The sequence below is a fragment of the Tribolium castaneum genome, chromosome 10 (assembly GCF_031307605.1).
Source record: "Tribolium castaneum strain GA2 chromosome 10, icTriCast1.1, whole genome shotgun sequence".
NCBI lineage: Eukaryota > Metazoa > Arthropoda > Insecta > Coleoptera > Tenebrionidae > Tribolium > Tribolium castaneum.
Window position 1 is genome coordinate 8802028 of NC_087403.1, and position 25134 is coordinate 8827161.

Here is a 25134-nt window from a genome sequence, read left to right on the forward strand (position 1 = left end):
AAAAGCTTTCGCTCATAAACGCTTGCCGCATCATAGGAACCGACGCCGTTTCATGCTTAATCGGGGGCATTGACGACGTCGTTGTAAAAAACGGGCGCGAGAGCAGGCAATCACCAAACCCCGGAATCGCTTTTCGCATACCTCGCGACGATCAGCGACACAAAAGCGCTCCCGAGACCAGCTACAGCGACCACTTCGTCGTTCTCACGAGCGTCCCAGGTGGCAAAAACCCATCACCGAGGAAGACAATTCGACGAGAAACGGCCTTCGGTGCCGGTTTGCTACGATTGCGGAAAAGAAGGGCACTATCGCCGACAGTGCCGGAAGCCAGCACCGGAAAACAGCCGGAAATCGGAGCTGCGATGCAACTACTGTCGTGGTACCGGTCACACGGAGAAATATTGCAACAAGAAAAACAAAGACCCGAAGACGGTAGCATGACTATCTAGCAAAACGCGCGATCCGGCTAATCAAAAATATTACAAATCAATCTTAATAAACGGTGTAGAATCAACGGCGTATGTAGATTTAGGTAGTTCATGTACCACAATACGTTTAGCGGAGGTTCAAAAATTAGGGTTGGATCACGATTCCAATCAAAAAACCGCACTAAAAGCTTTTGGGAACGGGGTTGTTGCGACGTTAGGGTCTACGACCTTCGAGCTAACAGCTGATCGGGCAACGGCAACCGTTCGGGCCCACGTGGTCCCAAATTCTGTCCAGGAAGTACCTGTCCTAATCGGTCGCAATTTCACCGAGATGCCCCACATTGTCATCGTAAAGGACCAGACCTCGTTAAATATAATCGCAACCGACGCAGAATCAACACTGTCAAAAATCACACCTGAACCGGCATTATCAAAAATCAAACTTCGAGTCGCGCAAAACACCATCATCCCGCAAAATCACGCCGGTCATATTGCAGTTTCCGGAGACGAGTATGAGGGTGATGTCCTCATTGAAGCTGCGATAAGACCTCAAGAAGGTCATGAATACTGTCTACCGCGTACAATTATTCACGTCAAGGCAAATGATACCGCCTTTTTACCATGTATCAACCTATCGGACAACAATTTAAACTTTAGAAAGGGACAGACAATTGCAAGGGCCTGGCCCTGCATTGAAGAAGAACCACCCACTGAGATGGTCTTGCGGGTAAATAACTCACCCCCAACCGATCTACCGCTCGATCAGGTAAAAGTCGGGCCCATCAATGAGAACGAAAGGGATCGCCTTTTTCGATTATTGATGGATTATCGAGATTGTTTTGCACTCACGATAGATGAACTCGGATGTGCAAAATCGGCGGAAATGGAAATAAGGCTCTCCGAGGATAAACCCTTCACTTATCGGCCGTATCGAATGGCGAGATCGGAGCAGGACACAGTCAAAGATATTGTGCAAGAGCTTTTGGACAATAATATCGTCAGAGAAAGTGAGTCAAATTACTGCTCACCGGTATTATTAGTCAAAAAGAAAAATGGCGAACAAAGATTGTGCATCGATTACCGGAAGTTAAATGCACAAACGGTTAAGGACAACCATCCCCTACCTCGAGTGGACGATCAAATTGATCGGCTGCAGGGTGGCGTGTATTTCACGAGTCTCGATTTGCGGTCGGGTTACCATCAAATCCCGCTAAGTGAAGAGTCGAAGAAGTATACTTCATTTGTTACCCCCTTCGGTCAATATGAGTACAACAGAGTGCCATTCGGACTGACGAATGCGCCGCGAACGTTTCAGCGATTCATGAATAAGATTTTGAAACCAGCGCGAGAAAACGCCGCCGTGTATTTGGATGACGTCCTTTTACACGCAAAAGACGTCAACGAAGCGTTACAAAATCTACAAAAAGTGTTCGAGATTCTCAGAAGCGAAGGATTAACACTTAACTTGAAAAAGTGTTCGTTTCTGATGACCTCCGTGACATTTTTGGGATTTGATATCGAGGACGGAAAAATCAAACCCGGTCAAGATAAAACCAAAGCCATAGAGGCATATACCGCTCCGAAATCAGTACACCAAATTAGACAATTCATCGGGTTGACGGGATATTTCCGTCACTTCGTCAAAGATTACGCGTTGATCGCTAAACCTTTGACAAATCTGACGAAGAAAAGTACCGCCTGGAATTGGGGCGACAAAGAGGAAGAAGCGTTCCGCAAATTACAGGCGGCACTTGTGACGCGCCCGACGTTAGTATTATTTAATGCCGAGCTAGAGACCGGAGTTCACACCGACGCCAGTGCGTTAGGGCTGGCCGGAATTTTATTGCAAAAACAACCCGACGAGCGATTACATCCAGTGGCGTACTACAGCCGGCAAACGACCGATACTGAGCAAAAATATCATTCGTACGAGCTCGAGACACTAGCCGTCGTGGAAAGCTTAAAGAAATTTCGATCTTACCTGCTCGGTATAAAATTTACCGTCGTGACCGACTGTAATGCATTACGAGCGACGAGCGTTAAAAAACAAATAATCCCGCGCATTGCCAGATGGTGGCTCCAACTGCAAGAATTTACATTTGAGGTGAAGTACAGACCCGGAAATCGTATGAAACATGTCGATGCGTTAAGCAGAAATCCGGTGGAATCGGGAGAAATCGGCGAAGTACTTCACATCGAAGAGGCGGATTGGGTCCTATCGGGGCAACTAACCGACGACAAAATAAAGCGCATCCGCCAAATTTTGTCGAAACCCCCGACAAATGACGAAGAACGGAAGATTTATAAAAATTACGCCCTACGCGATGGACGCGTGTATCGCATTACCGTGCGGGGAATCCAATGGGTTGTCCCTAGAGGGATGAGACACCAGGTGGTGCGAGCCGCACACGACGATTTCGGGCATTTTGCGGTGGAAAAGACATTGTCCCGACTGTGCGAGCATTATTGGTTCCCTAGGATGCGTAAGTACGTAGAGCAATACACCGCTTGCTGCATTGCGTGTTTGTACAATAAGCGCGCATCGGGTAGAAAAGAAGGGTTTCTTCATCCCATCAAGAAGACCGCGGAACCGCTAAATGTGTTCCATGTTGATCATTTAGGACCATTCCCCAAAAGTCGTCGAGGTCACACGCACATCATCGCCGGAATCGACGCGTTTACAAAATTCGTTTTTCTCCGTGCAGTCAAGTCGACCAAAGTAAAATACGTAACCGAATATTTCCGTGATATTTTCGCCACGTATGGCAAACCAAAGATTTTAATATCAGATCAAGGAAGCTGTTTTACTTCAAAACGCTTCAAACAATTTTGCCGACAAAATAATATTCGTCACGTGATGAACGCAGTCGCGACGCCAAGGGCGAACGGCCAAGTTGAGCGCCTAAATCGGACGATTTTAGCGGCCCTTTTATCTTCGACACTTGAGGAGGAACGGTGGGACGAGCACATCAGGAATGTGCAGTTTGCAATTAATAACGTTGCAAATAAGTCCACCCGGAAAACACCATCCCAATTGTTACTAGGATATGTACCGCGCAACGGAACTGATGTCGTACTTCGCGATGAAATCACCCAAGTATCTTCCGTTGTAGAGGATTTAGTAGCTACTCGAGAGGAAGCACTCGCAAAGATGTCCCAGGCACAAGATAATCAGAAAAAGAATTTTGACAAGCGACGAAAACGACCACGGCGCTACAAACAGGGTGACCTAGTGTTGGTGGAAAAGAACGTCGCTTCAAACACAGGTACCAGCCGAAAATTAATACCCCCTTACAGCGGCCCGATGGTGGTAAAAACAGTATTACCTAATGATCGCTACGTCGTAACCGACATGAAAGGGTCACACAGAACTTCGAAAAAGACCAATTACGAACGCGTAGTTGCTGTCGATCGGATGCGACCATGGCGCGTGCCAGGAGGAGTGTCAGATGACACCGACAGCGAAAGTGGGGAAGACGAGATTGTCCCATCTGACGAGGACCCGGAAGTGACAGACGAGTAATGTCACCTCGGGACGAGGTGAATTGCAGGATGGCCGAAGTTGTAGGATGAAGTCCGAGCGGTCATAATTTTTTTTAATTTTATATTTTAATTTAATGGTAATTTGTGGTTTTTTTACTTTTCGTCATAGATTAGCATGTAGATAATTAGGGTAATTAGTCAGTAAAGCTCCGAAAAGACCCCGAGACTTTTATTTCGAGAAACATAAACACTTGAGCCTAATTTATTAGCTAGTCAGGGTGACAAGCAGACCACCCCAAGTCGACCGTGAGAAAGACGCCTTCGAATATGCAATTTTGCATATGAGTTTTTAGTTTTCACCCACACTTTAGAGAGGTAGTGTGAGCTAGAGTCAGTTCCAAGTTAGAGTGACTTAAAGTAATTGCTTAAGTGAATCAAGGTGAGTTATCACTGAGTAATCCCAGTTTGTTGGTGTGTGAGGTTTTTCAATCCAATAAGGTGTAGAGATTTATGATAATTACCATATCAACGGTAGGGTGAGTCGTTCAATCATTATTTTAATTGCTGCGGTGTTGATTTTATAATTGTTGATAACGTTCATCAGAAACCTGCGTGAGTATTGAGTACAATATCAAACTGAAGTTGAATTAATGCGCTATTCATCAGTTGATAGTTTATTTAATTGGTTGATACTAAAGTTGGTGATATTTGATGAGAATGATATTGAATTGAGAGTTGACGAACTATGAATAAGATTGAGTTGAGCCCCGACATGTCGAGCTAAACTTTGTTAGTCTGTCTATCCTTAATTAATCCACGGTTAAGCTTGAGGCGGGGCGGCGCTCGAAAATGCCCATTGCACGCCGAGATTAACCCAACAGGGGACGCTGGAGGGTCGCGGCGTCGCGAGGCCTCCAGGTCTGGTTTATGTTTATTTGTGGACGCGGGGGATCACTAGGCAGCCGCGTTCATTGCACCCCCAGGTCTAGGTTGCAGAATAGGTCGTGGGGAGAGCGCTGGAAGGTGATCATTGCACTTGCTCGTTGGTCCGTGAGACGGCTTCGGCTATGAGGTTAAGGGACTTGTTCACCACCTGCACTATGAAGAGGGCTTCCATTGCACGCTCAGGGCTATGTGTGATTAGCAGTTGAGCAGGTTAGCCAAAAAGGTGTTCATTGCACTGCCCGGAACCGCCCCTGAGATACGGCTGCGGCCATGAGGTTTATAGGGACTTGTTCACCACCTGCACTATGAAGAGGGCCTCCATTGCACGCTTAGGGCTATGTTTGATTAGCAGCTGAGCAGGTTGGCCAAAAAGGTGATCATTGCACTGCCCGGAACCGCCCCCTTTTTATGTTGGTCATAGGCGAGTACCATGAACATAATATCCATTGCACGCTTGGTGTTGAATGACCTGCGGGTCTCGAAGTAGACGCTGGACGGATATTACCGGGGTACTCATTGCACAACCTAAGACAAGTGGTGGATGACAAGGCAGCGTTGCCTATTGCACGTCAGAACCGCGAGGTGGTCTCTCGATTGCTGCTGATCCAGAGACAAGCGGGCTGGATGGTATCTATGAGCAAAGGGGTAACCCTTTGCCTGGTTTCCCCTATGCTCCTGGAGTCCTATTGACCAGGACTGCGACTGTTAACCTTTTGAACCCCTTGGACAGAGCTCAACCGATTCTATTCGAATTACATATTTTATTGATGGTAGATTGGGATAATTATTTTGGGTTAACGACTGTTACATTTATTGGTTCACAAATGGCGATTGTGGACGTCTCACTCTGATGGACTGGATTACTCACACCCCCATTTTATTTTTCAGACGTTGTCTTAACTAAAATTGATGACCTGACCCCGACACCTCGGCACCAGCTCTCCTGACAGGATTATTTAAAGTGGTTGAGTACTTTCACAGTTAGTAAAGTAGTGAGTTGCTAAAGTTGCCGCCGGTCCAAAGATTTTCCTGATATTTGATAAGCATATGTTTGCAATTTGCGATAATTACGCTTCTGTACAAAAATCGGTTCATCAAAGGCCATTGTAATGGATTTTGCACGTGTTCAAATTAACTGTTATTTTGCGTTTCAAAAATGGCCCTACACTAAACACAAACAATCCTTCAAGAGTGATACCACCAATTTTTTGTTATTATTTTGTTAATTCAAAACAAAAAGGAATCCGGTAAAGTAAAATTAGCTTTTCTACATTTTAAACACATTGACGATTCGGACCATTTTAGTCAAAACTTTTAAATACAACTGTTTTAAGGATTAAAAAAAACAGATTGTGCTACATTTGTGTAAGTTTAGAATTTTTCCACATTATTATTTAGCATTATTTCTGCACTTTTCAATTGATTTTTCCGAAAATTCATCTGTCTCAAGATCTGAGATCTGAAATCTGGACTCTTCTATAAATTATTTTATAAATCCATCTTTAAACACATTTATAAATTGTTCTCTAAATTCAGCTTTAGAATTATTTTAAAATTATTTTATACACATCTTTTATATCATTCTTCAAATTCTCTTTTGTATCTCTCCAAAATTCTTTTTCAAAGGTTTAGAATTTTTGTTAATAATCTTTTGACACTGTTTCTTCACTTTAGATTTTTCTCTAAAGCCATAGATGGAACCTTCCTTGAATAAATAAGTAAAAAAACATACAAGCTCTGTGGGGCAAAGTCTATAGCGTCTAGCCGAATACTGCTCAACTCAATTTACAAAAGAATAAAAAAAATTAAACAAAAGAGAAAATAAACAAATAATTACAGTGAAGAACAAAGAGAAGAGTGAAAAATTTTTATATAATGATAAAAACAACAACTTAAAAAAGAAGACATTATTTTACAAAAACACAAAACACAGACAACCTTTGAGAGTGATACCATATTTTTCTGTTTTGTTTTTTTTTGTCTATTGAAAATATTAATACTATGAATTCAGAATTTTCTACATTAAACACATTGATAAGTTTGACAATTTTAGTCAAAACTTTTAAATACTAACTTTTAAGTACTAAAAATCCAACAAACTAGTTGTAAACAAATTGTGCTACATTTCTGCAAGTTTTGATTTTTTTAGTTTATTTCTGTTGTATTGTTCTCTTCATTTTTTTGAAAATTCTGTCTCAAGATCTAAAATTTGGACTTTTCTTTACATTATTTTATAAATACATCTTTAGGCTCTTTTAACAGTTGTTCTTTAAATACTTCTTTAAAATTATTTTAAAGACGGTATTTAAAATTGTATTATAAACACTTATTTTACATAATTCTACAAGTTTTTTTTAGATTCCACTCTGCGTATCTTTTCGGAATTCTTCTTTAGGAGTTTAGAATTTTTCATGATTATTATTTAGTATTGTTTCTTTACTCTATTAATTTTTTCTAAAATTCTGCTTTAAAGCCGTTTCTAGATGAAGTCTTTATCAGATTGATCTTTATATTGGTATTAAGTATAAGATTAAGCAATATTTCCAAATTACAGACTGAACCAACAGTAACGCTCAAACTTACATAATCTTTGTTTTAAATCATTTTTCAAAAAAATCTTTGAACTGGTCAATTTTATTATTATAAATACTACATTTTGATGCCATAATAACATTTTTAACTTCATTCGTCTTTGAGTAATGACGTCACTTTTTAATTTTTGTGAATGACAACTGACATTTTTGATTAGTTTCAGTCTTTCTAGTAGGTATAAAAAAATTTAAAAAAGAAGAAAATAAAATATAAAAAGGTCAACTGTCAATCAACATAGCGATTTTATTTTTATTCTTTCGATATTTTCTACATCCAAAGTGGGAAAATGGTTTCTTGTAAACCAGATTTTGTTATTACAAACTTAAATTATTTTCACAACCCTCGAAAAGACCATTGCTTTTTGCATATTTTAGGCGCATTCGCGCAAATGTAGCTCTCATTCGTTCCTCACTCTTGTTCAAATAATGCGCTCATGTGCGAAAAATGTCTTCTCGCACTTGGTTCGTAAATAATTATTTTCAAATTCTTCATCTTTAATTATCCTAGTAATTTTACAAAAACACTCCAGGAGCAATGCCATGAAATTATTTTGTTATAATTTTGTCAATTCGAAAACAAAAATAAATCTCGAACGAGATAAAATTGGTTTTTATCCGTTAAATAACAATGACGATTTTAAATACAAGTGTTTTAAGGATTAAAAAAAGAATTGTGCCACATTTGTGCAAGTAAAGTTAATTAAACAAGAACACCCTGTCTTACCCTTAATAAAATCAAACAAATAAAGAGTTTAATTACAGTTGAAGTTAGGCGATGTATAAATAGACGAAAGCTGAAAATAATTGAATAATGTAATGAAAGTAAGTTTCTTACGTCTTGACTGCACGATAGAGCAGCGCTGATTGACCACAATGTTGATGAATGAATAGACCCTCTAAACTAGCGAACTACTTAGTGCCTTACTGTGATAAAATAGTGTTGTTTGTAAACGTTGCGGACAACCGACAGAAGAATTATTACATCAATAAAAGGTTAGTAAAAAACAATTTAATGTAATGCTCGCAAATCATTAAACTAATTAATAAATTGGTAAAGTTAAAGAGAGTCATGTTCAGGCCGGTAATTTATTTAACATTGTTTTTATTATTGTAGATGTCACTTGATAGTAATGTCCTTAGTTATTAAGGTTCAAGTGACTGTGTTGTATTTTCTTAAGAATGATGGAGTCAAATCATGATGATCTCAATGGAAAACATCGAAAGATACCTGACAGAAACAATAAGCGTATATTTGACGTTAGATTAACCGAAGACACCACTTGTGGTATTTGGGTTTTGAAAGGACCTTGGCTCCAAAGATTCGCCAATAAGAAAGCCTATGTGTTCCTGTATGGATTACTCGGATGCGTATTTTCAGCAGCGTATGCCTATTTTAATGGTACTATTACAACACTGGAAAAACGATTTAAAATACCGAGCAGGACGACAGGTTGGTAAAATAAGTGATTGCATGACTGTGTGGCTTCCTACATTTAACGTGCTTAATGTTTGAATTATGATCACACAATTTCAGTAAGATATTTTTTGAAACGAATAATGAAACTGTCAAATTTGCACACCGAAAACCAAATGTTTTATCAAAATCTCCTTAAAGTATTTAATGTTCAACCATGAGCCGACCGCTAATTCTATTATTAAAGAGACGATTTGCTTTTAGTGTGTACAGTGGAACCTCTATAAGTCGAAGTACCTGTTGTCTCAACAAAATTCGAGATAGTTTTATTTGACAATTATAAAATTAATAAACTAAAGAAAATCGATTAAATTCACAAAATACATGAATAAACATAAATTTGTAGTATTTTTTCTTTTGTAAGATATTGTAAAAAGAAAGTAATTTGCTAATACTATAAAAGTTCTTTTTTCAGTTCAAATCAGTTCTTTCTCGGAGTGAAATAGTCAAGTCATTTGGCTCAAAATATTTTTTGATTCAAATTATTAATTATTTTATAGTTCCCGTTTACGTTTACAGTTATGTCACGCTCTTCCGTTTGCGTCCCTTTACAAACTATAACTGCATTAGTTAGCCAAAATCGCAAATATTTTGTACGAATCAGTTCAAAACAGCAAAGTAGATTGAAAAAAAAAACATTAGGTATCTTCAAGCGTTTTAGCACTTCTTAACACCCAAATTTTTTAACAAATTTTATCAAAAAGTACCAAATTAAGATAAAGAAGACAGTGTTCTGAAATATTCCAAGCGTGATTTTTCAGTTCGAAATTCGAGAAAAAATTAGTCCAAAAACCTTAAATTTGAAATTACATTGTTTTACTATTTTCTTTTACGGTTTTGACTCAAAAACTCAAAATTTTGCCGAATTTCATCATGGATCTTCAAAATAAACACATTTTTTGTGAAGAATATGAAAAATATTCAGTCTATCATCAATTTGCGCCATTTTTCTAGCACTGTTGCACAAAAACTATTAAAGTAGATTCACCGTTGTACTATTTTATATTTTATATTATACTATTTTTCAAAGTTTTATTAAATTTTTCAGTGAGAAACTCAACTATTTCGCGAAATTGGAAATAAAAAAAAATTCAAACCATTTTAGCACTTTTTCAGCCTGAAATACAAATGTTTTGCAACATTTCGTCCAAAATTTTATGAATCGTTCATTTTTAAGCTAAAAACTTCAAAAATTTCACAGTCCTAAAGCAACATTTTTTTATTGATTTAACCATGCAAAAACAAACTCTGGTATCTGGTGGTCAATTGTAAATTAGATGTTTCAGTAAAACTTTTTTCTTAAAAATATATCTACCATTAGGCAGTTTTGTTCTAAAATATTGTAAAAACAGAAATTTGCTAATATTTTAAATAATTACTTTCCAAAAAAATGTTTTTCTTAATTTTTTTTTTGTTTGGAATGAAATATTTAAATCACTGGCTCCATACTAAATTTGCGCCGTTTTCTAAACATTTTTGCACAAAAGCTACTAAATTAAACTCACCATTGCATTATTTGTAAACTTTTTCAAGGCTTTAGTGCATTTTCAGGTCAGAAACTCACTTATCTTGCAAAATTTCTTTCCCTTTCCAAAGCGTTTCGGCACTTTTTAGCCTGGAACACAAATGGTCTGCAAAAATCTGTGAACCGTTGTTTATTTTTAAACATTAAGATGCTAAACTTTGTCAAAAAAACGTCCAAAAATTTCAAACCTAATGATTCGACTTAAGTTTCCACTGTATTCCTGGCATCCAAACAATATCGAACTTTGTTCAGTCGTTCATTTTTCTATGTTACAGGCATAATTACGGTTGGAAATGACTTAAGTCAGTTATTTGTCTCCGTAATTCTGAGTTACTACGCCGGGAGAGGACATAGACCGAGGTGGATGGCTCTGGGGATGTATACTGTGGTCCTTTTTTGTCTATTAACAGCATTGCCTCACTTTCTTTGTGGCGCTGGATCCGACGCTTTGACGCTCACCGTGGAATACCGAACTCACAATTCCTCTGTGGAACCTTTGCGAAAGAAAGCTTTATGTCATCACAAAAATTCGACCACATCTGACTGCGAAATAGAAGGCGGGAATTATTCGCCTCAGTTAATTCTCTTTATTGCTCAGTTTATATCCGGAATCGGAGGATCACTCTACTACACTCTCGGTGTCTCCTACATGGACGACAACATCAAGAAATCCAAAACACCAGCTTTATTCAGTAAGAAATGCACAACGCACTACTAATCATTATCTGAAAACCACCCTAAGTGCACACTTAACGAAAATATAACCCCATTCAATGTAGTTACAAATCTCCAAGGTGACGTTTTTTAGCTAACCGTTACATTACAGTTATATATATATATATATATATATATATATATATATATATATATAACTGTTATCTACGTATTGCCCTTATATTACGGTTATGTCTCGTTATCTAATCGTTATCTACGCGTGGTTATATTGCAGTTGTAAAACTGCGTTTACATCTAGCTTATATTGTGGTTAAATAACTGCCATTATATCTGTCTTATAATGCGGTTATGTTGAGTAATCTATGCTTCATATACGCGATGTTATATTCCGTTTATGGTCCTATTTTACTTTTCTCTTAGATAGATTTTTGACTAGGTTTTATTATCAGTTATATATAACAGTTATATATCTAACCGTTATCTAGACATGGTTATATTGCGCTTATATTCTTACATTTCTCTTTGATAGTTTTTTGACTAGGATTTATTATCAGTAATACAACGGTTAGATAAGTAACAGTTATATATTTAATCGTGGTTTATTGCAGTTATATAACAGCCATTATATCACGGTTATGTAACTGTTATCTACGCGTTATCTACGCGTAGTTAGTTATATTGTGGTTATATAACTTGCTTATATTACGATTTTGTTTCGTTAGCTAACCATTATTTACGCGTGGATACATTAAATAACTTTTTGACTAAGACATATTATCAATTATATAAGTAACAGTTACATAATTATAACAGTTGTATATGTAAACGTTATTTATGCGTGATTATATTGCGGTTATATAATTGCCCTTCTATAACAGTTATATATCGTTGTTTAACCGATCTTACAATTCGTTATATTGCGGTAATGTTTTTTTAGCTAACCATTATCTACGCGTGGTTATAATGCGGTTAAATAACTGCTCATATCTAGCGTTTATGTTTAATTATCTAACCGTTATTACGCAAAGATTATATTGCGCTTATAGAACCATTCCTATTTTTTAGGTAAATTTTTGACTAATATTTATTTAAAAAATTATAACGGCCATTTCGTCAGTGTTTTCGTGTTTATTTTTTCTCCCGAAAGATAGGTGTTGGTCAATTGTAAAGAAACTACAGTTTTTAGTAATTAAAGTATTATTTTTTTAAACTAACTTGCTATTTTATAACTCGGTTTCAATTTAAAATTACGATTCTATGTGCACAAAATGTTCAAATGTCGCCACTGCTACTTTATTAAACTGTTAGCTGAAATTGTTTTCGGTTCGGCGAAAGTTTAATGTAGATGCATTTGCAAAGTTAGATCACTGCTGAATGCACTATATTACCAGCAAATTACAGAATTTTCAACCATGTTTAACTAAAAACTCCCTAGATCTGGAAATACTCATAATAACTTAGAATTTCTGTTTATTTACAGAAACAAGCGTTATGAAAACTTATAACTTTGGGGTACATAACAAAAACTAAAATGCTAAATTTTTTACAAAATGTTAAAAGTTATTTAATTGTTCTATTAGGCCAGACTGATCAAGTGATCACTGATCAGTCCACGGTAAATGATATTTCGCTGCGCTCAATCGTTTTGGCAAACATTTTGCTCGTTAAACAAAATCAAAACAAAAAAATATAATATTACTATCATGAGACTTTTATAAGTCTATTGTAATTAAAAATTTGTTAAAATTACATTTCATTTTCAACCTCGAAAGACACAAAAAAACATAAATAAAACTCATTAAATATGTAACTAATAAGAATTATAATCTGAGTTGATTTGCACTATTACCACAAGAATAACAAGCGTCGTATAACCATGGTTAGATAACTGCTATATAAACCGTGTCTTGGGTTGGTGAATTACGGTTTTATATTGTGCTATTAGGAATTAATTCCTTTCTTTAAGGTTTTTCATACTTTATTCGAATGTTGGGCCCAGCGGTTGGTTACGGTTTGGCTTCAATTTGCCTAAAATTGTACATTTCACCAAGTCTGACCCCAATTATCGACAACAACGACCCGCGATGGTTAGGGGCCTGGTGGCTTGGTTGGATAATTCTAGCCTTGGTTATTTTCATATTTGCATCGTTGCTAGCCCTGTTTCCGAAAACTCTTCCGCGTGCAGCTGTACGAAGAGAGTTACTCAAGAAACAAATATGTAAAAAGAATAAGAAATGTGAGCCTGAACCCGAATTACCAACGTCTTTTAGAGGTGAATGTGTTAAGTTGGAAGAAAATGCAATCCCTAATCCCGTTACCAAATGCCAGACTTTAACTCGTTAACTCATTTAAAGAAACAATATTGCAGGAATCAATTTTAAATTTGCGACGGAATTAGGAAACATTTTGCACTATCATTGTTTAACTCGCTTAATTTGCACAATTGCGCTCACTCGTTTTGGCAAACATTATGCTCGTTAAACAAAACCAGTTTTTTTTATAAATGATTACGTAAATAACTATTATTCAAATTTCAGATATGTTGGTAACTTTTAAACGGTTAGTGTCCAATCCAACCCTGATGTTGAACAATTTTGCGGCAATTTTCTATTTTTTGGGTTACATGCCGTATTGGATTTTTTTACCAAAGTATATAGAAACGCAATATCGTCAATCAGCGTCTGCTTCTAGTTTGATAACAGGAAGTGCTGGTCTTGTATTTTCTGCGATTGGTATTCTATTGTCAGGACTTATTATTTCCAAGTATAAGCCACGTGCACGATACTTAGCGGCTTGGAACGTAATTGTTGGAGCGATTTCAGTTCTTGGTATTGTTTCATATGCTTACTTAGGATGTGCTGAAAATGACAACAGAGCTCCTTTACTACCAAACGGAGAGTAAGTAAGGAACAATAATCATATTAATAATTTTCGTAATCCATAGCTAATGACTTTGACAATTACGATCATTTCGGATGCTTCATAATTAATTTTAAATCACATTTGAGGTAAAAAATAAATTGTGATTTTCCGAGTAATTATTAATCGCTATAAGGACGTGGCTTTGTACATAACACAACTTAGCAAGCTTTAATTGATTATTCAACCGCACTGCGTTGACTTTGCAACTTGCTAATTATTGTTAATGCACTTCGGAATGCCATGTTCCACACATGCAGAGCCGAATTAGGTTCACTTGGGGCCCTTAGATGCTATAACACCCCCCAAAAAAAACAATTAAGATAAATTAAAATATCCATAAAGCTTTGATATTTTTTTAACAATAATAATAATTAAACCAAATTCCATGAAAAATGAAATAAAGGTGAACCTCTATAAGACGAACTACGAAGTATCTGTTGCCACAAAAAATATAGAATATTACTTTTTTATACAATTATAAAATTAACGAACGAAAGAAAATCGATTAAATTCACAAAAGGACATACATTGTAGTGTATTACACGCTTATGTTAGTATTTTTTGTAACTTTGTAAAATATTGTAAAAACAGTGAAATAAAAAATAAAAATTTTCTTCAGTTTTTGTTCGGAATGAAATAATCAAGTATCCAAATAGCTTTTTTAATTCATGAAGAAAGTTATCTCTTGGTTCACGTTTAGGTTTTAAGTTATATTACACTCTGATGTTTACGTTTTTTTCTTATATCTAGTCAATAAACACGTTGCTTGAACGCTTTTATACTTTTCTTAAGTTGTGGTCTTACGTTTACAATTTAGAGCCTTTATATGTGCTTACCTTTTGCATTATTTTCTGATTTCTAACGAATTACGTTTACGTGTACTTACAATCCTTTGTGTTTACGTCATATTTTATTTATTTCTACTTTTTTATAGAAGTATTGTCAGACCTGACCTGAATTTTTTAATTAAATCTACATTACAAGCGATGATAAGTGTTTTAATTTGCCTAAAACGCAAATCTTTTGCACAAATCAGTTCAAAAGCCGCCAAATTAAGTTAAAAAACATTTTCTTCGAGGGTTTTTGCACATTTTTCAATTTGATAATCAAATTTTATCAAAAAACACCAAATGTAGACGATGTTCTAGAATGAATCTTTAAAAAAAATCGCAAAATTTGTGTATTTTTCTCCAAAAATAATAAAATATATTCAAAGTATTGTCAGATTTGCGCCTTTTTCAAGCATTTTGCCACTAAAATTAGGTACTAAATTAAGTTCACCATTGTACTATTTATTAACTCGTTAAAATATGTTCCATTTTTCGATAAGAAGCTTTATTTTGCGAAAATAAAAAATATCAAATTGGGTCGAAAAAAACAGTTTTTTCCCTTTTCAAACCGTTTTTGTTCTTTTGCAGGTTAAAACACAAATTAATTACTGAAATTACCTTTATTTTACATTTTACTGTCAATAATAATTAATTAATTCACATATTTTGAGAAATATGATATGAAAAATAAAAAATTAAAAAAAAACAAATAAAAAATTAAACTTCAATTTTAATATTACATTACTTTTTACACTTGTAATGGTTTTCTTTAAGTTTTTGTCTCAGAAATCCAAAATTTTGACCAATTTCATCGTAAATCTCCTACAAAATCTCGAAATTTGTGTATTTTTTATATTTTTTAGAAAATAAATAAATAATGAAAAAGAAAAATAAAGAAAAATATCCAAACTATCCTCAATCATGCGCCGTTTTTCAAACATTTTTGCAAAAAACTACGAAATTAAGGTAACCATTAAATTATTTTTGATATTTTCCAAGGTTTCAGTTCGCAAAACTCTCAGAATAAAAAATATCATAACTGAGTCGAAAAAGATCATTTTTTCCCTTTTAGTTTTAGTGAATCGTTGATCATTTTTTAGCTGAAAACTCATTTCGTTTGCTAAATTTTATAAAAAAATTATTTTGGTAATTACGTAACAAAGAATACAAAAATATTTTGTTGTGTTGTATTAAGTGACGAATTTTAGAATACAATGCACCAAACTACATGCTTGTGTTTGAAATTTGCAAAGATTTTTCCTTAATTTTTTTATGTAAACTTCATTTGAATTATGTTTGAAGATATATAATACTAACCGTTTTCAGAGCTGCAAAATAAAATTCGAAGAATGTTTATTTATTGAAGGAAAATGTCATAAAAATTGTTTTTTTTTGACTAGCATGTCAGACAGTTTTAGTAATTTTAATAATATAAGTTGGCAGTTTCGAATTTTGATTTATTTTGAAAAAAGATTTATTAAACGTCAGTAAAAAATCGAAAATTTTTAGATACAAATGCAGAAATACCGACAACAGTTTTTTAAAATTTTGAACTTTAGACACAACATGTCATATGTAGTCGTAGCTTTAACATTCTACAATTTTTAGCAAGTTTTACGCAGTTATAGTGACACAGTTTGGAATATCGTTAACATATACTAGCTTTTTAAATGCGCTTAATCCGCCTCTGTATAAATGTACAGTGTAAATACTTAAATTATTTATCTGAACGAAAATTTCAATCAAAATGGATTTTGAGTAGCGCTTCCACCCGGTGGAAAATAATCCGCTATTTATCTAACAAACACAAGTACGCACCCGATTATCTGTTAATTAGCGAGAATTTATAGCATGCTAGTAAATAAAGAGCATTTGTTTTAGATTAAATCCAGTAACTGAATGTAATTCGCATTGCTTTTGTGATTACGTAAAATACAATCCTGTGTGTTCGCAAGACGGGACAACGACTTTTATATCAGCGTGTCATGCTGGCTGTAGACATTCGAAGAAAATCAATGGCACGGAGATTTTTTCCGATTGTTCCTGCATTTTGTCGAATCGGAACAAAAATATTAATTCTACAGTGCACGAAGGCGGGTTTGCAACTCCCGGAAACTGCTCGGTGGATTGTTTATCGAAATTTTATATTTTTCTGATTGTTGTCTGTGTTCTGAAGCTCAGTGGGGCGACTGGGAGGGCATCGAATTTTTTAGTCACAGTGAGGTGAGTTTTTATTGCAAATACTACTAACAGATCTCTTAAATTAATTAATTAATTACAGGTGTGTAGAGGAGAAAGATAAACCTGTAGCGATGGGTTTCGGTTTGATGCTAATGAGTCTTTGTGCTTTCGTTCCTTCACCCATCCTTTTCGGAATAATCTTAGGTAAGACAAATAATAGAGAGCGATAGAACGTTGTCACTTTAGGAATTCTTTCCAGATAAGGCCTGTCTGGTGTGGGGAAAGACTTGTACCGGAAATGGAAACTGTTGGTTATATAATGGAAAAACCTTAAGATACACAATGAATTTCACAGCTGCGACATTCGTTCTGATTGGAACTCTCTTCGATGCTGGCGTCTGGTTTTTTGTCAAAGGATTAAAAATATTTGACGAAGAAATTGAACTTGAACTCGAAGATTTAGCTTAACTCCTCTCGAGTCGTTTGATTAGTCTTTGTAAATAAATACAATCATAAATTGCTCTCTAGTATTCTATTCCGAGGAGCCGAATCGATCGAATCATGATCATCTCCAACATTTTCCATGTCTAGAAGTGACTCAGGCATACTCTCGACTGAATTTGCCGAACCAGTTTTTCGAGGGACACTCGAATCAACTTCATCTGTTCCCTCTTCTCCCATTAATCTATCTCCTTCAACCGGTCTGTTCACCTCTTCAAGTTCAACGGGAACATCATCTTCATCTTCATCCACATAATCCAGAGGTGTTAATTTCAAAAGAATTAAAACAACAACTGCCAAAAGTAACGAAAGAATCATAAAACCCATCGAACACAAGGATAAAAACGTGGCATAGCTTTTCGAGTATAGCTTGCAAACATTATTTTCACGATAAATACAGTAGTGTTCTAAAAAAATAATAAGACAACAAGAAAACATTTGACGATACAAACCTGCCACAGCTCCGTAGATTGCTTTCACGGGTAAATAAGGAACTAGACTTGAAAAAGTCGCTTCAAGACCTAACGCCATTGCCTTATCCCGTGGTAAAATGCATCTCATGTTAATTATAATATTTGTTATAATCGTTGATGCGAGTAATGCTGTTGTAATGACTCGATTGGCTTGAGACAAGGCGTAAAACAAGTCACATTCACTTTGATTACATGGACCTTCGTCAGCTTTCATTCCCGCGATGCAACTTGTGAAAATCTGGAACATAATTAAACCTGTAATTTTTGTTTTTGAAGATTACACTCCACAGGTAGGTCAAAAAACATTTAAATATGGAAATTTGTTTTAATGTTTCTAAAAAATAAGAATAATGATTTAACGATAAAAGTACAGGATGGAGATAATGAACACAAACAAGACGAACACAAAAAAATATGAAACAAAAAGTTGCAGAAATACAGAGTGCTGTTTAAAATTTTAAATTAACAACTGGTGAGTCCTTATCGTTGTTTGAAAATATGCAGGGTGTGAGTCTGTTAAAGTATATTTTTACTGTAGGTATCTCAAAAACTAACAACCATACAATAATCAGCATTTGTTGTTAAATTACTTTATGTTTCTCTTTATGAATAAGTAATTTAGGACCGGTTTACAAAAGCCGAATTAAAGTTTAATCCAGGATTAAACTAATTCAAAATTAGCATACATTTGTTATACCTAATTATTATTAAAATTTATCAGTCGGATATTAGGTATGCTGTTTTGTGCAAAAATTAAATGTGAGGTGTACAATCAATAAACATTTTGGGAGCTTTTTTTGAGACTTGCTACAATATATTTTCTAAGTAATTCTTACAGAAAACAAAATTCAAGCATCGTTGATTTCAGAATGTCAATAAAAATATTTAAAAAATATGATTGTTCTGTGACTCAATATTAATTAATTTAATTTTGAAAAATTCACATGCACATTATTAGTTTGTGAGATACTGTAAAAATTCCAGTTTTAAAATGAGAACACTGTATGAGAAATAAAAAATGAAACATTTTTGTTTCAAATTTATTTTTGTTTTGTTTTCAATTTAGTAAAACCAAAAAATACCTTTCTGGAATTCATAGTTGTGACACCCTTACAACCAGCACAGCAGGGGGAATAATATGTCTTATCTTCGATACAAACCGGTTCGAAACTATCAAAAGTGCAGTTACATCTTTTACACATATTTTTATCCAGAAGATCCTCATATTTGGTCGTGGGATTACACTTCAAAAAGGCCGTACTTCCGAAGAATAGTACAACAAGTATAATTGCAGCGATGTTCCATTTGGCCAAAGATCTTGAATGTTTAGCTTTGGCAGTTAGCAGTCCGCAGGCAATCATAGATACTGCCACCAGAGGTTGTTTCAATATGTTTGTCGTTATCTGGGTGTAGGACGTATCATTGTCGTAAGAAATTTGGAAACGGGATTGATTAAAATATTTCTCAAAAATATTGAAATTGATAAGTCCCGACTCCATTATCATAATGCTTGAGATATTGACCATTAAAATTGGGTTTTTTAGTAGGCGAAAAAGCGTTTTGAAAAACCCATCATTGGTTGGTTTTCGCCGAACGGTTTGGTGCCCAGATGCAAGATCAACAATCGAAGCTGACATTGCTCTTATCAAGGTTGAAGGCATGTATTTTGGGAACATTGAAATTAAAACACCTGACACAAAAGTCACTGAAGCTATAGAAAGCCAAACTAAAAAAAAGCACTTGTAGTCAAAAATTATCAAGATTATTTATACCTGGATGAACAAAAATTTGACTGATCGTTGATACGGTTGGAATCCAAGACAGATATAGTCCAGCTTGTTGTCCTAATTCCTTACAAGCTAATGCTATTGCTATATAGCGTGGGCTAGTCCTGTATGAGGTGTTATCGTCCAAATAAGTAATCCCATGTGATATAAATGAAACCGAAACCATGGCAAAGAACATTTGGAAAACACACAAAATCACCAGTGCAATGTAATTGGTTTCAATTTGATCAATTATTTCTGAACCTAGTGTCGTTCCATTTTTTGAACACAGAGTAGGACCTAAAATTGGAATTATAATTCTGTTTTATTAATAGTTATTTATACCAAGGGAATTATAAGAGTCTTTATGAACGTGGGCAATGGGTTTACTGTCTAAAGGGCCGCTAGGCCCAGGGTTATCAACATCCAATAATTTTCGTGATAGATAAATAATTTTATTTCTTACTAAAAAAAATTTCTACAAAAATAAAGTTTTTTGTTAATTTTTGGCGTTTTTGCGAGTACCGACAATTCTCTATAAAAAAATTGTGGCTTTATAAACATGAGTTAAAAAAGTAAGATTTCAAACAAATTGCATAAAACGAAGCAAACACTATACACACGAAGTAATGAGTTGAATGATTAAAGAAAACTACTTGGAGGATTCATAACTCCCGCAAGGAAATTATGACCATCTTTATTTACCAATATTTGACTACATTACTTTAGTAAAAAATAAAAGTATTAACCCACCTGGCATCTCTTTCGTTTCGTTGTAATTCTTCCGATAAACTTCGGGAATTACTAAAATTCCGGATGAAATGGCTTGGAAAATTGTTAAGCCGCCAATCCATGATATCCTGTGTATCCTGTTACCATAATAGGCCACTAACAAGGCGCACAGTCCAACAAAAAATTCATTGGTGTAAATTAGCCAATCTGAAATTTGTTGTTATGTCACAATATTTTTATATCATATACAATGTTGTTAATTATTTAACTACTTTTTCAATCGTGTTAATTTAATTAAGTTTGTACATATAATATTACAGTATTTAATTTTGTCTATTTTTTAATATGATATAGAATATTGCTTTTAAGTTTTCTTTTTTCAGTTCAAATTAATAATCTTTCTCGGAATCAAGTCCTTTGGCTACAAATATTTTTTAGTTTATCAAGAAAGTTATCTTTATTATTTTTTTAATTAAATCAACATTACAAACTATAACAGCTTCAATTAGCATAACACTCAAACATTTTGCACCATTCAGTTCAAAAACGATCAAATTAAGTCGACAAACACAAAAAGCAAAAAAAAGTTTTTCTTCATGGGTTTTAATATTTTTTTAATTTGGTAGTCAAGATTTTCACGAATTTTTATCAAGAATAGTACCAAATTAAGATAAAGAAGAAAATGTTCTGGTATTTTCCAAGCGTGTAAGATGATTTTTCAATCTGAAATTACCGAATTTCGAGAAATTCTGAAAAACTTGAGTCCAAAAACTTCAATGACAGTGTTTTACCGTTTTTTTTTTCATTTTAGCACCTTTTTTAGTTCACCATTGTACAATTTTGTAATTTATTCGAAGTTCCATTAAATTTTTTGGTCCGAAACTCACCTAATGTGCAAAACTCAAAATCAAAAATATTTAATTAGGTCAAAAAGTAAAAATTGTTACCATTTCAAACCGTTTCAGCACATTTTTAGTCAAAAGAAATTGTTTGCAAAATTTCGTCCAAAATTTAATTTAATTAAAAGCGTTGTTCAGAAACTTATTATTTCTCCAAATTTTGTCAAAAAAACGTGCAAAAACCTCAAACTTAATACAGACTTTACAGTTTCGAAACTACAAATTCTTGATTGATTTAACCATAAAAAGACAAAATCGATATCTGGTGGCCAATTTTATCTTAGATGTTTGAATTAGATCTGGAAAGTTTTTGACCATATACCTACATTTAGTAAAACTTTTGTTTTAGAATATTGTTAAAAGTTAGTAATGTGCTAATATTTTGAATTACTACTATTTCAAAAAAATAGAAGTTTTCTTTCTTCTTGTTCGGAATGACATTGTCAAGTCATTTAGCTTCAAATTCAAGAAAAAAGTGTTACACTGTAACGTTTATTATGTCTTTTAGTGGTTTCGACCTTTTTTTTAATATAATTTAAAGTTGATTAAAGAGTATTTATACTTCTATTCAGTTGTGGTTACGTTTATATAATTTAGCGCCGTTATTGCAAACTATATTTTCTATATTTATTTGCTTAAAAAACAAATATCTTTCACAAATCAGCTGAAAAATCCGCAAAGTAAGTCGAAAAACATTTTCTTGCACTTTTTTCAATTTGATCTCTAATTTTTCATTAAATTTATCAAAAACAACTGATTAAGGTACAACAAAAAACAATGGTTTGGAATTTTCCAAGCGTGTAATTAATTTTTCCATTCTAAAATAACATGCCTCCAGAAATTCAAAATCAAGAAACCTCAATTTTAAAACAACTTTCTGTACGTTTTTGGCTCCGAAAATGGACATGTTTGCTGGCTTTCGCCATAAATCTTCCAAAAATCACCAAATTTGTATATTTTTTTGTTTAAATATAACAGAAAATATCTAAACTACAGTCAATTTGACGCAGTTTTTAGCATTTTTGCAGAAAAACTACTAAATTAAGCTCACCATTGCATTATTTTTAAACTTTTTAAAAGTTTCAGTGCATTTTTTAGTCAGTATCCGTTCGACATACCGAGTTTTCGCGATATAGAGTTTCCACTGTATGTCATTAAGAGTAGAAGAGAGTCTGAGCTGACCTGACCTGACCTAACTGAATAGTATAAATAGTAAAGTGGAGAGAATATTTGAAAAATCAAAAATGGCTCATAATGTGGTTGCGAAAAGCTGTCTTCATACACAAAAACGATGAAAATCTATAAAAAATATTTTTGAGTTAATAATCACAAAAACTGAAATAAGTTTAGTTACACTGTCAAAAAAGTAGTTGCAGTTCAGCTTAACTATACTTTAAGTAGTTTTAGCAACACTGATCATATACATACCAATATTATTTTGTGAAATATTGTAATGGTCTCCCCAGAATTTTGCAGTTTCTCGGAAATACTTAATTGTGATCCCTTGTAAAAACCCAACAAGTGATAAAAATGCTAGGAACACTTTCGGTGTGGCTAGTCTTTCCAAGTTGCAACAGCGGTTCAAAATTGGTAAATTTGTTAAACCGCAGTCGAATTGATTCTCAAGCGTTACATTTCGCGGGGCCGAAAAAGTTCTTTCCTCGTTTGAATTTGTTCGAAATAATTCACTCGGATGGACCATTGTAAACGCACGACTAGGTGTGACTCAAATATTTTCATTTGAAAGATAATAAAAGATAAGTTATCAAAGACGAGATATCGTGTAAACTCATTTTGCTTTCACAATTTGTGTTACTAGTGATGAAATATAAAGTTAGGTTTGAGATGGTGTTTACTTTTTCCGGATAACCCTCAAGTGGAAATGAAATGAGCGAAATCCTTTTATCTCAAATTCTATCCTATCATAGGGGTGAATCGAGCCCTTGCAGATAATAAGGGTGCGTCTCTATTTTCAGCGAGCATTATACATACATTATTGTGCGTTAAAAATGCATAGTAAGACGAAAGATTTTCATCGAACTTGCTGTAATAATAAGTAGATGTAGGAAAAATCAATCTTTGAGCTTTTAGAGACGACAGCTTTCAGCCTCAAAAGGAGAGTATTTGAGACGAAAGAGTTACATTATAATAATCGTCCGGTTCGATATACCCCTGATTGAAGGGTTAATTTTATTAGTAAAACTCAATTTGCCGAGATCTATCAGGTCTTTTATTTAAGAGTTTCCTGTTACTTTGAAGTGATTATTAAAAATAAGCTGCTGATGAATAATATTTCAGCCAAGTATTTTATTCGCAGTGAAAGATCTTAGAAGCCGATTTCTCTTAAATTGCAATTCAACTACAAATGAAACATTTTTAAAGACAGCAAATAATATCATTACTTAATAAAAATATCTTTTAAATTTCATTAGGTAATTTGTGCACGAAACCTACGACGCAATTTTGTATTCAACTGCTTTATGCAACGTCTAGTATTTATTTCCGATATTCAAATTATCATCCCGAAACTGGAGAAAAAGTATACCACGTTTTAGTGAAGAAGCGCGTAATCACATACTTTTTAAAATAACAATTTAAATTTAATAATAACGAAATAATTTATTCCAATGAACAAATATTTAACGTCCAATATTTGGTCACAAAGGTGGTCTACAATTCCGTTAGTTCCGTTATAAGAAACAATAAACATATCCGGAATTATTGAATTGTTGACCTGATCTGACCTGGCTTAATGTTATAAGTTCTCTCTTAGTTATTATTTCAAATGTCTGTTTAAGCGCTCAAAAGACAACGATTTTTTCTACATTTTTCTATTTTTTGATACACACATGTTAAAAAAAATAAACAAAAGTAACAATATTTTCTGTTATCCAATCCGGAGATTTTTTCGTTTATTATTATCAAAATTTAGCGTTTTTGGACGAAAAACTTTCTAAATGGAATGCCACCGATTCAGATTATGGTTTTTTGAGCTGGGTTTAATAAAATTTCACAAAATTGTGTTTTCAACTTAATAATTTGCTGTATTTTGACTCTTTGCTGCATTTTTGTCTCTCAAGTTTAACAAAATCTCGCAAAAAATTGTTTTTTATTTCAAATGCGTGTTTAAAACCTCGATAAACAAAATTATGTAAAAATAGTCGATTGTTCGAGTGAAAAGTATACTTGATCTTTTGTAAAAAAATAACATGTTTGATTCGGCGATTTTTTGGTTTACCATTAGCAAAATTTTGGGTTTTTGGACGAAAAGCTTTTCATATAGCTCATGAAAAAGTAAAAAATAACACAATTTTTTGTCATGGTTTGGTGATTTTTTGACAAAATTTTGTTAAACAATTGCGGTTGAATGAAAAACCAAAAACTATAACGCAAAAATAGTAAAATTATATTATTTTCGATTCTAAGTATAGTTTTTTCAGCCTAATAATGTGGCTAAATGTTCAAAAAATGCAAAATTGCTCTATTTTGACCTGACCTGACCTGACTTGACGTAATTTACAAATATCACTTCCCTTTTACAAAATCGCGCGAAAAAATGAGTTTTTATTTTAAATGCGTGTATAAGCGCTATAAAATTAAGATTTTTTAAATATTTTACAAGAAAATTTTGTAAACTAATCGTTTGTTTGACTGGAAAATGTACATGGTCGTTGGTAAAAAAACAAAGGTAAACATATTTTGAAACTAA

General features: G+C 34.1%; 2 protein-coding genes and 1 long non-coding RNA gene across 4 annotated transcripts; 1 reads left to right on the forward strand and 2 right to left on the reverse strand.

The window, feature by feature from the left end:
- Nucleotides 1-4125: 4125 nt before the first annotated feature.
- LOC135267242 (uncharacterized) lies at nt 4126-5770 on the reverse strand. The gene is made up of 2 exons (XR_010335622.1): nt 5665-5770; nt 4126-5599 (listed from the first exon to the last, which is right to left on the reverse strand). It is a non-coding gene; the product is annotated as an uncharacterized LOC135267242 (long non-coding RNA).
- Nucleotides 5771-8287: 2517 nt separating this feature from the next.
- On the forward strand, nt 8288-17574 carry Oatp58Dc (Organic anion transporting polypeptide 58Dc). The gene is made up of 8 exons (XM_962755.5): nt 8288-8440; nt 8562-8897; nt 10722-11138; nt 13088-13393; nt 13659-14019; nt 16755-17096; nt 17155-17258; nt 17314-17574. Exons 2-8 carry the CDS (start codon nt 8627-8629, stop codon nt 17520-17522), a joined length of 2010 nt encoding a protein of 669 aa, XP_967848.2. The 5' UTR covers nt 8288-8440; nt 8562-8626; the 3' UTR covers nt 17523-17574.
- LOC103314515 (solute carrier organic anion transporter family member 74D) lies at nt 17494-23169 on the reverse strand. 2 transcript variants are annotated; one of them, XM_015981089.2, is made up of 7 exons: nt 22854-23169; nt 20548-20733; nt 20140-20259; nt 19801-20094; nt 19111-19754; nt 18008-18266; nt 17494-17962 (listed from the first exon to the last, which is right to left on the reverse strand). In XM_015981089.2, exons 1-7 carry the CDS (start codon nt 23125-23127, stop codon nt 17565-17567), a joined length of 2175 nt encoding a protein of 724 aa, XP_015836575.1. In that variant the 5' UTR covers nt 23128-23169; the 3' UTR covers nt 17494-17564. The 2 variants fall into 2 exon arrangements, with proteins under 2 accessions (XP_015836575.1, XP_008199025.2); XM_008200803.3 differs by lacking the exon at nt 20140-20259.
- Nucleotides 23170-25134: the final 1965 nt, after the last annotated feature.